This window comes from Lucilia cuprina, chromosome 5 (assembly GCF_022045245.1).
Source record: "Lucilia cuprina isolate Lc7/37 chromosome 5, ASM2204524v1, whole genome shotgun sequence".
Classification (NCBI taxonomy): Eukaryota; Metazoa; Arthropoda; class Insecta; order Diptera; family Calliphoridae; genus Lucilia; species Lucilia cuprina.
In genome coordinates, this window is record NC_060953.1 from 30,939,847 (window position 1) to 30,955,055 (window position 15,209).

The window sequence follows — 15,209 nt, forward strand, 5'->3', positions numbered from 1 at the left end:
TTTGGCATGATTTCAGCCATTATCTTAATTAATATGATTACAATGCGGTAACAATGGTCTACTTCTTTTTATAATTATTGATGATGAAACACTTTTCTGTTAAATAAGGAAATTTTACACATTTTTGTAGTTTTCCTTTTATTTTCATAAATTTGTTGTAGGCCAGTTGATTGAAGTATAATTTTTAATCTAATTTGTGTTTTGTTTACTTTTATTTCAACACCTACTCTCTCATACTCACACAAACACACACTTCCCTGCAGAAGTCTGGAGGAACGCATTATGGATGATGATGACAAGAAATTGGTTTCCGGCGAAATACACAGACGTAGTCTAAGTCAATCTCCGCTTGAGCAGGCAGCTAAAGTGATTGTTAAGAAATTTGATGCCAGTATAAAAAGTGCCAGTCTGGGAGCCACGGTCGACGATAGTGGAGATGGTGGCTGTTGTGCAGATAACATAGTAACATATACGTTGGCTAACGAAAGTGAGAATCTGCCAGCAGAACATCAACACAGAGTAATGCCTCAACAACAATACAGCAACGGAAGCGGAGATAAAATATGTTGTGGTGATAAGAGCAAAAACAAAGCGACTGACATAACATATAATTCAGATGACGAAGAAGGCCTCGCTAATCCCGGAATTCAATCCAATATTGATGACAATGACATAGACGCAATTCACACAAGGGATAACAATGAAATGGCTAATGACTGCACAAACACTGATGGAGATGGCGATAGGATAAATGATGAAATTGAGGTAATTTGTGTAGAATTAGGTCTATTTAAGTGTGTATTTATATAATAATTTGCATATTAAACAGGTGATTTGTTTGTTTGTTTTTATTATAGAATGTCGAGGACATGTCAAAAATACCACGTTTACCCGGCGATGGTGCACAAATGGATGATGAGATGCCATCATCAGTTCGAGGTTCAACATCAACGTTGGCTGCAAGTTTTCGGAAGCCTCGCATCAAACCGAACATTCCATTGCGAGTACAATCTGTTCGTATAATGGAAAGAAAAATTCGTTATGGACCAAAGAGAAGAACCGAAAGCTGTAGTGTATTCGGCAGTACAAGTCTTGGCAAGTACTTTTTAATTGCATTCTACATAAATCTGTATTAGGAAGAAGGGTAATTTAAATTTTTCTAGAAATCGTAATTTTTTGAACCCGAACTAAGAAAAGTGGTCTTGGGACCACTTGATATTTTTATGAACCTTTATCCCATTAATTGAAAAACACCAAAGCATTAGAAACGATGTCGGTAATGACATCGAGTTTTTGGATAATTTATACCTGTAGTAATCCATTCTTTTAATATTGGTTTGATTTTGATATTAAGTTGTAATCATTTCCCTAAATAGTTTAAAGATTAGTTCGTTTAAAAAATTTACATCAACAGATTGATAAACATATGGATGGAGATGTTTCCATTATTTGAATTCATAAAGATATTCGTGTCTGTTCTGTAAACCGAATCCGAGTAAATTTCTCGTTTAAAAACGAAATCTCATAAGTTTTCTCGTTTTCAAACCGAGTACAAAAATCTAGTCGAATGTAAATCGAATTTAATTCTATTATAATACATAAAATAATAATTTTTTTTAATTTAATATAAAAGCTATGGACATTTTCAACTCTTTTTCATTTAAGTATGTTTATTTTTCTGAATTTTACGTTAAAATAAAATTTCAATTTACAGAACACCAAATTCGGTTTAAGAAGTTTCTCGGTTTTGAAATCGAATCGATTTACAGAACAGACATGATTAATTGTTTATTTTAGTAAGTATTTTTGAATATGAGGGGAATATCATTAAAATAAATGAATTTTATTTCATTTAAAAATATATATACATACATATACAAATTTTTGGAAATTTCTAATCTGCCCTATCCATTCCACATAGAGCATAAAAATATACGTCGAAAAGTATATTACTTTTTATCGAGTGTTAAAAAAGTTTCGATATTTACTCTAAAAAAATTTAAAATTTTTTAATACATAACTGGATTAAAAATGGTTTTAGAAAATCAATTTGCAGCGATCGAAGGTTTTTGCAAAAATGGCTACTGATCACTACTGATCACTGACTACGTAGTAATGGGACCTAATATTGCTTATAACCCTAATGAATATACGTACATAAGATAATAGCTCATAACCCTTATCAGTATAAAAAATTGCTTAAAATGTTAAGAAAGATTAATTTTTACCTTTTACACTAAACACTTTTGTAAATAACACATTTTTTTTAAAGAATCCATAAAACGGGTGCTATAAATTTTAACGGCAATGTCTATGTGAACAAAAGCATTTTTAGATACACAACAACAATAAACATACGGAATCAATAACAATTTATCTCCTTTTATATACAGATTTTGATGCAGAGGAAGATGGTCACAAACTTCCATCACCACGACCACTAAGCAACGATACCTATTCAGCATTTAAGAGTGGAAATGTTATTAAAGGCATTTTGTGTCCATCTTTGACAAACTCCTTTAAGCAGAGTTCATTGGAACGTGCCTATCTGACCTATACGCATAGACAACGGCAAAAATCGCTAATTATTGTAAATATTGTGGACTTTATACTGAAGGTGGCACTAGCTATGATCTGGTTTCTAAAGGAGACTGTTAATAAAGTTGATGTGGTATGTATTTTTTTCTTATTAATGAATCTAATGAAATTTGATGTTGCAGTACGATGACATCATCATGTTCTAGATTCACATTACTTGTTTTGCTTTAATTATTGTACTATTTCTATGTTCATGCTGTTTTAAATTTTTTCTCTCCTTCTCACATTTTACTAAAATCCAATTAATGCAGGAAGTTAATATTGCAACCGCCATAACGTGGTCAGTTTGCTGTGCCCTTTCCAACATGGCCATATGCTTTCTGGGCTATTGGCGATGTTTTGCCAACAACTACTTACATTGGGCTGCCGTATGTACATGGATACTTTTTAATATACAAGGTAAGTATGTATGTAAAACGAAACAAATGTCATCTTTTATATTGTTTTATTTAGCTGACCTCTATGGAGCACATTCATCACATTTTATTTATATTTTAATATTTAATAGGAGCAATTAATTTTAAATATAATTAGCTACAAAAGCATTTACTCTTAAGTAGTGCAGATAGTTCATATGTATCAATTATTTGCCGTGAGAAAAAAAAACATAAAAATCTAAATTTAAAAAAAGAAACCCAAAAATGCCCCATCTAGAACGACAAAAGTCAAATCAAATAAGATTTTTACATTTTAATATGAGACCTAAGATTTTAATTATCATGGATACTCCAGAAAAAATACTATACAATGTTTGCCTATAGACCCTGAAGTTACTAATATAGGATAAATAATATGATGTTTCCAAAAGAGAATTATAATATTTATTTATGTTTGAAATTTTAAATTTATATACCTTACGTAATAACTGTGATTCTGGACTCTTAAGTTCTAATATAGGACAAATAATATGATGTTTCGTTTGTGTTAAAAACAAAGTTTGAAACGAAGTAAGTTTGTTAGTAAGTACAAGTAAAGAACGCATGCCGTAAATTAAATGCTCCCTTAAACGCATGCCTTTCGAATAAACAAAAATTCAACAGGTAAGAAATTATAGTAGGGCGAGGCCGACCATTTTACACCCTACACCTGTTACAAAAATAAAATGTTGAATAAAATTGTGGACTTTGGAAAGGGGCTTATTATAGGGGCTAGGGTCCAATGAGGCCCTATTATTATAAAATTCAAAGGTTTTGCAGCTTTTTGTCCAGATACGAATATATTAAACATAATTATGAACATAAAAGCCCTATTTGGCGGATTCAGTTATATGGGGGCTAAGTGAAAAAACGGACCGATGTTAACCATTTTTACCGATGTTAAATCGACTCAAATGAAAATTATTCTAAGCCGATTGGTATACTTCAAGATGGGTATTAATATACCCTCCCCACCAAAGTGGTGTAGCGTATAAAAAAGATTGTTTTGTTAAACTTTTAAACCACGAATATAAATGGGCGATATTATCAATTATAGACCGATTGTCGTAAAATTTGGAAAATTGTTTCGTATTTTTAGTTAGTAGATTTATGTTCCTATGCTTATGCCGAATTGTATAATTTTATAGCTATATGTACTCATATTTTTAGTCATTTTCAGAAGTGAACATCATATGGGGTTAGGATTAATTATAAACGAATCCATATAGGTGGTAATGTAAATTATGAACCGATTATCAAAAAATTTGGTAAAAAAAAATTAAGCTCGTAAAAAACATACTTAAATCCACTTGTATTTTTAAGCCAGTAATGGGCGTTAAACCCATTTTTTGAAGGAACCTTGTATGAGAGGTGGGGTCAATTATGGACCGATCATTATAGATCTAGATTGTCTTAGTATTAGAATACAAATACTTTCGTATGACAATGACCAATATTTTGATGTGATGGAAACGGAATGAATCAGTATACACCGATTGTTTTTGATTTCTATATATTTTATATATATTTTAATAAAATGTATTAATATACCCTCCATCACTCATATACCCCTTTTTTAAAGTGGGTATAAAAGGACCATTTTGAAAAATAAGGTGAAAATTATATATGTATATTGAAAAATTTATTCTTGAGTTAAAATAAATTTTTTTTGATAGAGTTTGTATAAGCATTATTTTGAGCAAGAAAAGGCTAAATAAAACAAGTAAGAGTTCTATATTCGGCTGTGCCGATTCTTATATACCCTTCACCATGATGTGTTTAAAGCCTTTTGTACCTTTTGAAGAACGAAAAAGTACCAAAAAGTCCCCATCTATGGGTCCTCAGTTAATCCGGGCCATACAAACTTAATTACATGTTCCTAGGTTCAATATTGTAGAAATTGTAAAAAGTACCTTTTGAAGAACGAAAAAGTACCAAGGAGTCCCCTTTTACTGGTTCTCACTTAATCCGGGATATACGAACTTAATAACATGTTTCTAGGTTCAATATTATAGAAATTTCAAAAAGTACCTTTTGAAGAATGAAAAAGTACCAAAAAGTACCCTTTCATGGGTCCTCACTTAATCCTGGCCATACATACTTAATTACATGTTTCTAGGTTTAATATCGTAGAAATTGCAAAAAGTACCAAAAAGTCCCCTTTTATGGGTCCTTACTTAATCCGGGCCATACATACATAATTACATGTTTCTAGGTTTAATATCGTAGAAATTGCAAAAAGTACCTTTTGAAAAACGAAAAAGTACCAAAAAGTCCCCTTGTATGGGTCCTCACTTAATCCGGGCCATACATACTTAATTTACATGTTTCTAGGTTCAATATTGTAGAAATTGCAAAAAGTACCTTTTGAAGAACGAAAAAGTACCAAAAAGTCCCCTTTTATGGGTCCTCACTAAATCCGGGCCATACATACTTAATTACATGTTTCTAGGTTCAATATTGTAGAAATTGCAAAAATTACCTTTTGAACAACGAAAAAATACCAAAAAGTCCCCTTTTATGGTCCTCACTTAATCCGGGCCATACATACTAATTACATGTTTCTAGGTTCAATATTGTAGAAATTGCAAAAAGTACCTTTTGAAAAACGAAAAAGTACCAAAAAGTCCCTTGTATGGGTCCTCACTTTATCCGGGCCATACATACTTAATTACATGTTTTCTAGGTTCAATATTGTAGAAATTGCAAAAAGGACCTTTTGAAGAACGAAAAAGTACCAAAAAGTCCCCTTTTATGGGTCCTCACTTAATCCGGGCCATACATACTTAATTAAGTGTTTCTAGGTTCAATAATGTAGAAATTGCAAAAAGTACCTTTTGAACAACGAAAAAGTCCCTTTTATGGGTCCTCACTTAATCCGGGCCATACATACTTAATTACATGTTTCTAGGTTCAATATTGTAGAAATTGCAAAAAGTACCTTTTGAAAAACGAAAAAGTACCAAAAACTCCCCTTGTTTGGGTCCTCACTTAATCCGGGCCATGCATACTTAATTTCATGTTTCTAGGTTCAATATTATAGAAATTTCAAAAAATATCTTTTGAAGAAGGAAAAAGTACCAGAAAGTCCCCTTTTATAGGTTCTCACTTAATCCAGGCTCTACATACTTAATTTCATATTTCTAGCCAATGACAACGTAACGTTACGTTAACAAGCAATTACAATAACAAAACAATTTACCGTTTGATGCTCCATTTTGTTTTTGTTGTTTTATTATTTCTGCATAAGCATGCACGAAAAATCTAAATTTTTGATGAAATTTTCAGAGGTGGTCTCGGATTTTTACTCATATCTTCGTTATTTATGAACCGATTGGACTGATTTTAAAAAGCGTTCTATTCGACCGTATTTCCAATAGAATTATTGAAAATTCGGATCTCGCAGATATCTGGGGTCTTCTGAAAACTGATTTCAACATACACACAGACAGACAGACAGACAGACAGACGGACAGACGGACATGGCTAAATCGACTCCGCTATCTATAAGGATCCAGAATATATATACTTTATAGGGTCGGAAAATTATATTATAGAAATTACAAACGGAATGACAAACTTATATATACCCTTCTCACGAAGGTAAAGGGTATAAAAATATAAATTACAAAAAATGTCATTTTTTTAATTAAATGAATTGAAGAAATAGCTATCTAAACAATTTTTATCAGGATCAATAGGTGGAATGTTATACTCATTTGAATAAAACGCTGTATGACAAAAATGTGCAACTTTGACCTACTCTAAGTCCGGAAGTTCTTGAACGATAAAGCTGAAAATGTGTGTCTGGTCTACTATCCAATCGTACTAACCTTAGTGCAAATTTCATCCAAATCGATTTTTTAAGTTATGACACTTGACACAAAATTGCCCATTTAGCTATTTAAAATTCCTTAGGAAAACCTCATATTATGAGCTAAATTGAACAGTCACGACATGTCAGTTATAATTACTATATTCATAAATAAAAATTCATATATTTCTATGCTATTATTTTGCAGGATTTGTTGGAGAAGGTGTGGGGTTTGCTGATCGAGAATACTTAATATGGTACATATTATTTGTTATATTTGTACCGTATGCTATGTTACCATTACCATTGAAATGGTGCGTAGTAGGAGGTACAATCACAGCTAGCTGTCATCTAACTGTAATAACCATAATTAAATTGCAACAAGAGGAAGTAAGTAATAATGAATAGAGACCAAAATACATTTGTTTGTTCATAAATGTATTGTATGTATAATGTTATAAGGGTATGACTATTTTTTTACGAAAAACGTTTCTTATTTTCCAGCTTATTGCTGGAACTCATTATAATTTTTAAGAGTCTATAATGGGAATTAGCTCTCTTCTTTAGTCTATAGACTAAATAATCACTTACTATTAGTAAGTCACGTTCGTTACTCTTCCCATCTGTGTAGGTCGAATAATTTGGTGAAATTTGGCCTATTGATAATGGTTGAAAATAATGCATTATTTTAGCTAGTATCCAGATAATAGAACCACCAAAAGCAGCGCTATTCATCTAAAATTTTTAAAAACGCAAAGAGAACACACTTCTATTCAAAAATAATTGTTTTAAAAAATCCCATGTTTAAGAATACTTTGTCAATGTCTTGTTATTTTATATATAAAACACTACAACATTTTTTACATTTTTATTGTCCTGTTAATAACTTGCCAACTTTACAGAAGTATAGTAATTTATTTTACATTTACTATTCCATGGGGAAAATAAATTTCTACAGAGAAAGTGTTTTATGAAGAATGAATGCAAATACTTACATTGTACATTCACCACTAAACGTGTGATTTATTGTTAGTTTAGATATAACATTTTGTAATGCATTCTTAGAATCTATTTATTTCAATAACTGTTCTTTTCTTCTTCTTATTACTTTCATTTATTTTACTTTTATAGAAATCAAATTGTGTGGCATTTCAAATATTTGCTAATTTTATTCTTTATACTGCCATCAATGTTGCCGGCATGTACACCAAGTATTTAACCGATAGGGGTCAACGACTCGCATTTATAGAAACTCATAAGGCGATGGAACATAAAAAGGAATCGGAAAAGGAATTACAAAAGACACAAAAACTTTTAGATTCAAGTAAGTTTTTTAATAACAAAATAACTACGTTTACTTTAAAAGTTTAAACTAAATATGTACATAGATATGTAGTACAATAGTAGGAAATACATATGTACATATGTATGTATGTATGTATGTATGTATGTATGTATGTATGTATGTATGTATGTATGTATGTATGTATGTATGTATGTATAAATTAAACAACCTCAATTACTATTCCAAGAAACCATTTTATGAAATCCTTTAAAAGCCCTTAATGCATAAGTTTTGTTTAAAAATAAATTTTCGAGCAATTTTTTTTTTCCAAATAAACACGTACATACATATGTATATGTATGTATGTAATATAACTAAATAGCAAATCATTAGGTAAAACATATTTGCCAAAACAAAATGGCATTCCATGTTGAAAATACCTTTAAATAAAGAAAGATCTTTGTCTAGGCCAATAATAATCTGTACGTAGTATTTGTGACTTTTGAAGTCATTTCTAAAATTAAATCTCATAAATGGAACGCAGGTAAAACAATCCTTAACAGGTAAAATGATAATGATGATGATTGGTTTTCTCAAAAATACTTGAGTATGTTTTCTGTCTTATATTTTACAAATCATTAGTATTAAGAAAATGTTAGACAGTAAGGGTCATCTTTAGAGAAGTTTATATAAAAAACAAAAATAAATTGAAATATTTAGAAAATTTTATATAAAATGTGTTAAAAGATTAAAGTGTTTGAAATTCTTTGTCCAACAGTTTTACCCAACATTGTTAATAATCAAATTCGCAGCGAGATGTACAAAGGTACGGATCCCAATGTTGAAACGCAATTTAATAAATTGTACGTTTATCCCATGGATAATGTGAGCATATTATTTGCGGACATAAAAGTAAGTATTCTAGTGGCCCGTCTGCTCTTTCAAATCATCGCATTAAAGATGTTTAATAAAAATTAATGTTTCTTTTTTAATCAAATTCAAAACTCATTTATATACAGTGGGTTAAATGATAATGTAACAAAAATCACAATTTTAATATGTTATTGAATCTATATATTATCTACAATTTTAAATACTTATCAATTAGCCTACTGGTTAAATATATTCATTACATGATAATGCCTCTTTATATTGCCAATAACTTACTATAAATACATACTTACAAACATTTATTCCACATACACATGCATGTATGTATTTTGTTCTTTTCAACAGGGTTTTACCGAACTCGCCAGTAAAACATCTGCTCAACAACTTGTGAAAATACTTAACGACCTTTTTGCACGTTTCGATAGAATAGCAGAGGTAAGTTAAAACAATTATTCAACAGTAACTAACAGCCAACAATAGAAACAGACTCAAAACAAGTATGACCTTATGATAGATACCCTACATCAGTGAGTATGTTAAAAAGGTGGATTATTTTTTTTATAATAAACCATTTAAAATTTTTATCTTAAAAAATTGGTGACAAAGAGCTACAAAGTTATTTATGCAGAATATCATCGTGATATTAGTGTTTATAAGTGAATTCAATACATTTTCAGAAGGGGTCTTTGTATGGGGGCTAGACTTAAATGAGACGTGATCATTACGAAAACCGACAGTATAATTAAGACTAGAACATTTCACATAATTATGAGCTCGAGGGTACGGTTGGATGTGGACTAGAAGAAATAATTGACCGATTTTAACCAATAGTTTTCGTAAGCGTGTGCACAAGATTTACATTGATACATAGACAGACATGCGGATAGAAATAAGTAGCTAAATAGAAAGAAAGTAATTTTGAGGCGATTGCTATCTCTTAAGGCGAGAGCAGGACCAATATTGTTGGTTGTTACAAACATCAGCACAAACGCATAATACCCTCCCACTTACGTGGGGTATACAAAATATAAAGCACCAAACGTAAAAAGAAAATATACTGTCAATTGAAAAAAATATTGGGTGGATAGGTAAATTGTGTTTATAAAGGGTAACTGAAGATGTAAATGAGTATTCCATGACGCAAGCACAAATAAATTACATCGGACTAATGCCAAAATACTTTGCTGAAATTTTGGAAGTACATGATCCACAAATATGGTCCAATGTAATGAATGCTTTGGATCATATTGTTTTCAAAAACAATGAACGCGATCCATAACTTTATTACACATAACTACTGAACGGATAATGATCTATGACTGCACAGGATAATGTTTATAGAGGAGTAGTAAAGGATTATGTATCACTTAAAAAATTCCAATCGCATTGAAACCATTTTCTGAGCTTTAATAAGCCATATTCGTTAGTCCGTCTGTGTGTCAATGTAAATTTTGTTAATGAAGTACAGGTCGGCATTTTTAACATAATTTGATGAAATTAGTCACCAATGTTTAGGCCATAAACATATTAAAAATGGTTAAACCCAAATATAGGACATTTATAAAAACTCAATTTAATACATATGTGTGTATGTGTTGACTTTCACAACATATCAAATTCACATGAAATCCTGATTTCACACGAAATTAAAAATGTGATGTTTCCGTTTTGACTTTTTTCAAATTTCGTTTTACAACCAGTTTAACAAATGTCACAGAAAATGTTTTCAAAACACAAAATCGTAATCATAACACGCGCAAAAATAAACGAAAAATTAAAAAATAATAAATCAAAATTCCTTGAGCTTTTCCCATTTTCATTGATTTTAAATTAAATTTTTTACTATTTAAAATTGCTCATATTTTTAAATTAAAATATTATTTGAAACAATGAGAAAGTAGATTTGTTTTGCTTTCACCTAACTATTTTTATGTGAAAATATTTCGATTTTTTTCTGTTCGGGAGTGAAAACGTGAAAGCCTAGAAAATGTGAAATCGTTCATTTTCATATTTGGTCTTGTGAATTCGGAATACATATGAACACTTAAAATCCAGCATAAATAATTGTTATGTAAATCCATCCTACCAGTTTTATGCGCATCAGTTCGTTTTTGCTCATAGTCCCTATATAAATTCTTTTTTTGAAAATTATTTTTTCATTCACAAATTGCTTAAATATGTGCATATATCGAAACCAAGATAAAATTCTTCATAAATGTTTAATTTTGAAAAATAAATCCAATTTTATAGTTATAACTAGTGGGGATCGGCCATGACCAAATATAAGACATATATAATTCCTTACTTTTTTTAAATAAATTTAAGTAAAATTATTAATATACACAACGTATGTGAAAAATTGGCGTAATGTACCTATGATTATTTTACAACAATGCGATAATGATGCCAAAATATTTCATACTGATATGTATTCTATTTCCACATCCTTACATAAAAATAACATAAATGTATAGTCACTAAAGCTATTCAGACAGAGTCACATTACTTGTGCCGATGCGTTTTCGAAAGTAAGTCGTTTTGTTAAATTGGTATTATTTATTGTTAATGTAATTCTTCAATACTCAATATTGTTGAAAATTTAAGAATATTACGGTTCGCAAAAGTTTGATCTAAAATGGGATAGTCTCAAACTGGTTTTATTGGTATAAAGTACCACTAAACAAACACAACCAACAGTCAATATGCAGTGTTAAATGTCATGAACAGGGAAACCATAATATGCAAATGCATGTTTTTTGTGGTGCGTCGTATGGACTCGTGGATAAGATATTTATACGTTTCACACCAATTTAAGAATTTTGGCATCGATTTGTTATAGCATATTTTTGCATATTTTACCCATAAGAGCATAATTTTGCATGATTTGACTTTTTTAGCATATTTAAGGCATATTTTCGAGTTTTTAGAGCATATTTTACTCTTTTAGTGCATATTTTGATGTTTTCGCTTTTTTTCGTTTTTGTACATTTTCAAAACTTTATTTAAAAAAAAATAAAATTTAATTTTTTATTTTTAATTTTTCAGCCTATTTTACAATTTTGAAAAAAAAAATTCGTTTGTAGAACTTAAAAACTGCAAAAAATACATTACTCTCACGAAAACCAATGTTATAGTTTTTTGTTCAATAAAGCATTACATTTTAAATCAGACATAAAACCTATTACTTTTGATTTCATGAGACCAATCCATTTTTATAGTTTAAAAAACTAATTATTGGAATTTATGACAACACCGATTAAAATGTCAGTTTAGAAGCTATGAATACAATTGGTAGAAATGTGTCAAACTTTGTCGTTTGAAATATGTTTTTTGGGGTCCAAATGGTTTCATGTTATTTATTGGTTATCTGAACGTAAAACGGAATTCTATTAAACTAGTTCTTCAAACTATGAGATGAATCAATTATAAAAAATCTTACAGGATGAAATATGACACTAAACATTTATTATTTCATTACAATTTCTGTCTTTTTAAGCTTTTCAATGTTAAAAAAATAAAAAATTTTATTTTTAGAGCATATTTTTTAAATTTTAAGAGCATATTTCGAGTTTTTTACGGCATATTTAAAGCGCTTAAAACACTTTTTTTAGAGCATGTTTTCGGTTTCCCTGGTCATGAATAATATTGCTATTAGAATGGCACTGATTTTTGTATAAAATTTGTCTTTGTTATTGACAAATATTTTTAGATAAATACTCGTCACCCTAATATAATTCCACACGTATGTACGTACGGATGCAACGTGTTCGTCCTTGTTGTACCTATACGTTTTTTATAAAATATATACACAAACATAACATTTTCAGTTTTTTTTTCATTCACATTTCTGTACTTCTCCTGCTGTTTCAGGATAATCATTGTTTACGTGTCAAACTACTTGGTGATTGCTACTATTGTGTCTCACAATTCGAAAGTGATAACTGGAAAACACGTCCCGATCATGCAGTATGTAGTGTTGAAACAGGCCTCCATATGATAAAGGCTATCAAGGATGTTCAATTGCACACACATGTAAGTTTATTTAATATTAAATTATAAACTTTAAATTTATAGAAAAATTATATACTAGATGAAATTCTTAAGAGTGATTCTTAAATAAATTTAATCGATATTAGTAAATTTTATTATAATTTTAAAGGAGATTTTGATTGATTGTGTATTAAGTTTTAAGTATTTTTTTGTTTTAAAGTCTAGGTCAAAGAATATTTATCCAAAGAATATTTATCGTTTAATGTATTTAAGTAATTTAATGATATATTTAAAGGACTGTTTAATGTATAGTTTCTATGATGTAGACAGCTATAAAACAGACGAAGAGATAATCTGTGTGGTTCATAAAATTGTTTTTTCCAAAAGTTCTGGGAAATTATGTCTCTGTATTTTTTGTATTGACACAGAATTATTGAAGACATTTGAACTAGTACTGTTGTCAAAAAGACATATGGACCCAGTCTGACTGCTGGGCATATATTACAAACGTACACATACAATTCATGGCAAACAATTATTACAGTTTTATTTGTTCAAAGTCTACACAGTAACCATTCGTAAATACTTATGCGTTTTCGACGGATTAACTCGCAGTTTGGAAGGACAGTCCCGAACTACCTACCTAACCTATCAGTTAGAGTTACCCCTAGCCATCGACTGTTCAGGTGACAGCTATTTTAACATATGCTTGTCCTATTAGGAAGTCAATCATCACCCCATAGATTACGAAGGGATAGAAAAGGAGCTAAAGTTTGTTTTTAAGATGTCCTCTCTCTCGCTAACAAAGGGGACACTAATGACTATTTTCAACCTCGTTTACAAAGAGTTCATCCGTGACGAAAGACAAATTAAAGCCAACAAGGTGGTAAGACGTTAGTGAAACCCTTTAAATTTTTCGGATGCATGACTCTTTGTTACACTACTGGGGTAAAATTTTGTACATATAGATGTATGTATAAATCTGCATTAATTGCCTCCATTTATATTTTCGAAAACTTTTTTCACTTTAATATTTTTAACGTCATCAAATTTTAGATTTTAATTGCTTTCTTCATCAACGTGTTTTGGTATTCCTGTACATGTATGATGTGAATATAGAAGTAGGAATGTTATTTGCAAATTAATACTTTTTTAAACGCTTTAATACTTAAATGTACTTCTTAAAATTTTGAAGTCCTTTAAAATGGACACAGGATCACGAAATGAAAAAATAACCAAGCAGTTTTTCTCTATTAAATTTATAATTTCAAAGGTATATAGGCTCGTGTCTAATTTTGAGTGTTGGACAGTGTAATTAATAGGCAAGGCGATTTTTTGTGACACCTTTTACTCCTACAGTATACATCCGATATTAGCAAAAAATACATAATTTTGAAGTATTTTGTTTTTTTGTTCTTGTTAAGATCGGCAAAGATTATGTGAGTTATAAGCGTTTAAAGTTGTTACAATTGCATAAAAACAAAACTCACACGTATGTATGCTTGAACTAAAATAGTAACAAAAGAGCTTATTGATAAAAGAGAGGAGAGCGCATTGCATATCTGATGGTGTTTTGTTTCTGTATTTTAAAATAATAGTTTTTACATAGGGATGCGAAGCTCCCTTTGTGTACACTAGTGTACATAATTGTATGTATTTACTATAGCATTAATAAGAATATGTCAAAAAATCAAGTTATGTTAAAAATAATAAAAATTAAACATATTTTGTCACAAATCAAAGTTTTTTTAATCGAAATTTTGTAACTTTTTACAGGTCGATCTTAATATGCGCATTGGCATTCACAGTGGCTCCGTTATGTGCGGTGTTTTGGGAAATAAAAAATGGCATTTTGATGTTTGGTCAAATGATGTTATAATTGCAAATCATATGGAATCTGGAGGAATTCCCGGGTAAGTATTTTGTGAACTCTTCAAATCCTGTTATACGAAAAAACACTTTGTTTATTATAGACGGGTTCACATATCGGAAGCAACACTAAAGTGTCTAAATGATGCCTATGAAGTTGAGCCGGGTAATGGGGGCAGTCGTGACAATCATCTGAAAATGTTAAATATTAAAACATTTTTAATTAAACGCACAGAACCATTAAGGTTGGTATTCAATTAAAATAAAACTTCCTCAATTACACTTAGTTATTACTATAGTTTTGTTAATTGAAATAATATTTTTTTTATTACAATGCATTGCAATG

General features: G+C 30.1%; 1 protein-coding gene across 2 annotated transcripts in view; it reads left to right on the plus strand.

The window, feature by feature from the left end:
- LOC111677112 (adenylyl cyclase 78C) overlaps positions 1-15,209 on the plus strand; it is a 60,758-nt gene that overhangs the window by 38,058 nt on the left and 7,491 nt on the right. For both annotated transcript variants that reach the window (XM_023438174.2, XM_046952749.1), the window contains 11 exons: positions 264-765; positions 858-1,095; positions 2,394-2,671; positions 2,850-2,997; positions 7,037-7,218; positions 7,960-8,152; positions 8,892-9,025; positions 9,350-9,439; positions 12,875-13,036; positions 14,771-14,907; positions 14,968-15,108. In XM_023438174.2, coding sequence (XP_023293942.2) covers positions 264-765; positions 858-1,095; positions 2,394-2,671; positions 2,850-2,997; positions 7,037-7,218; positions 7,960-8,152; positions 8,892-9,025; positions 9,350-9,439; positions 12,875-13,036; positions 14,771-14,907; positions 14,968-15,108 — 2,205 coding nt within the window. The remainder of the gene's footprint in view (positions 1-263; positions 766-857; positions 1,096-2,393; positions 2,672-2,849; positions 2,998-7,036; positions 7,219-7,959; positions 8,153-8,891; positions 9,026-9,349; positions 9,440-12,874; positions 13,037-14,770; positions 14,908-14,967; positions 15,109-15,209) is intronic.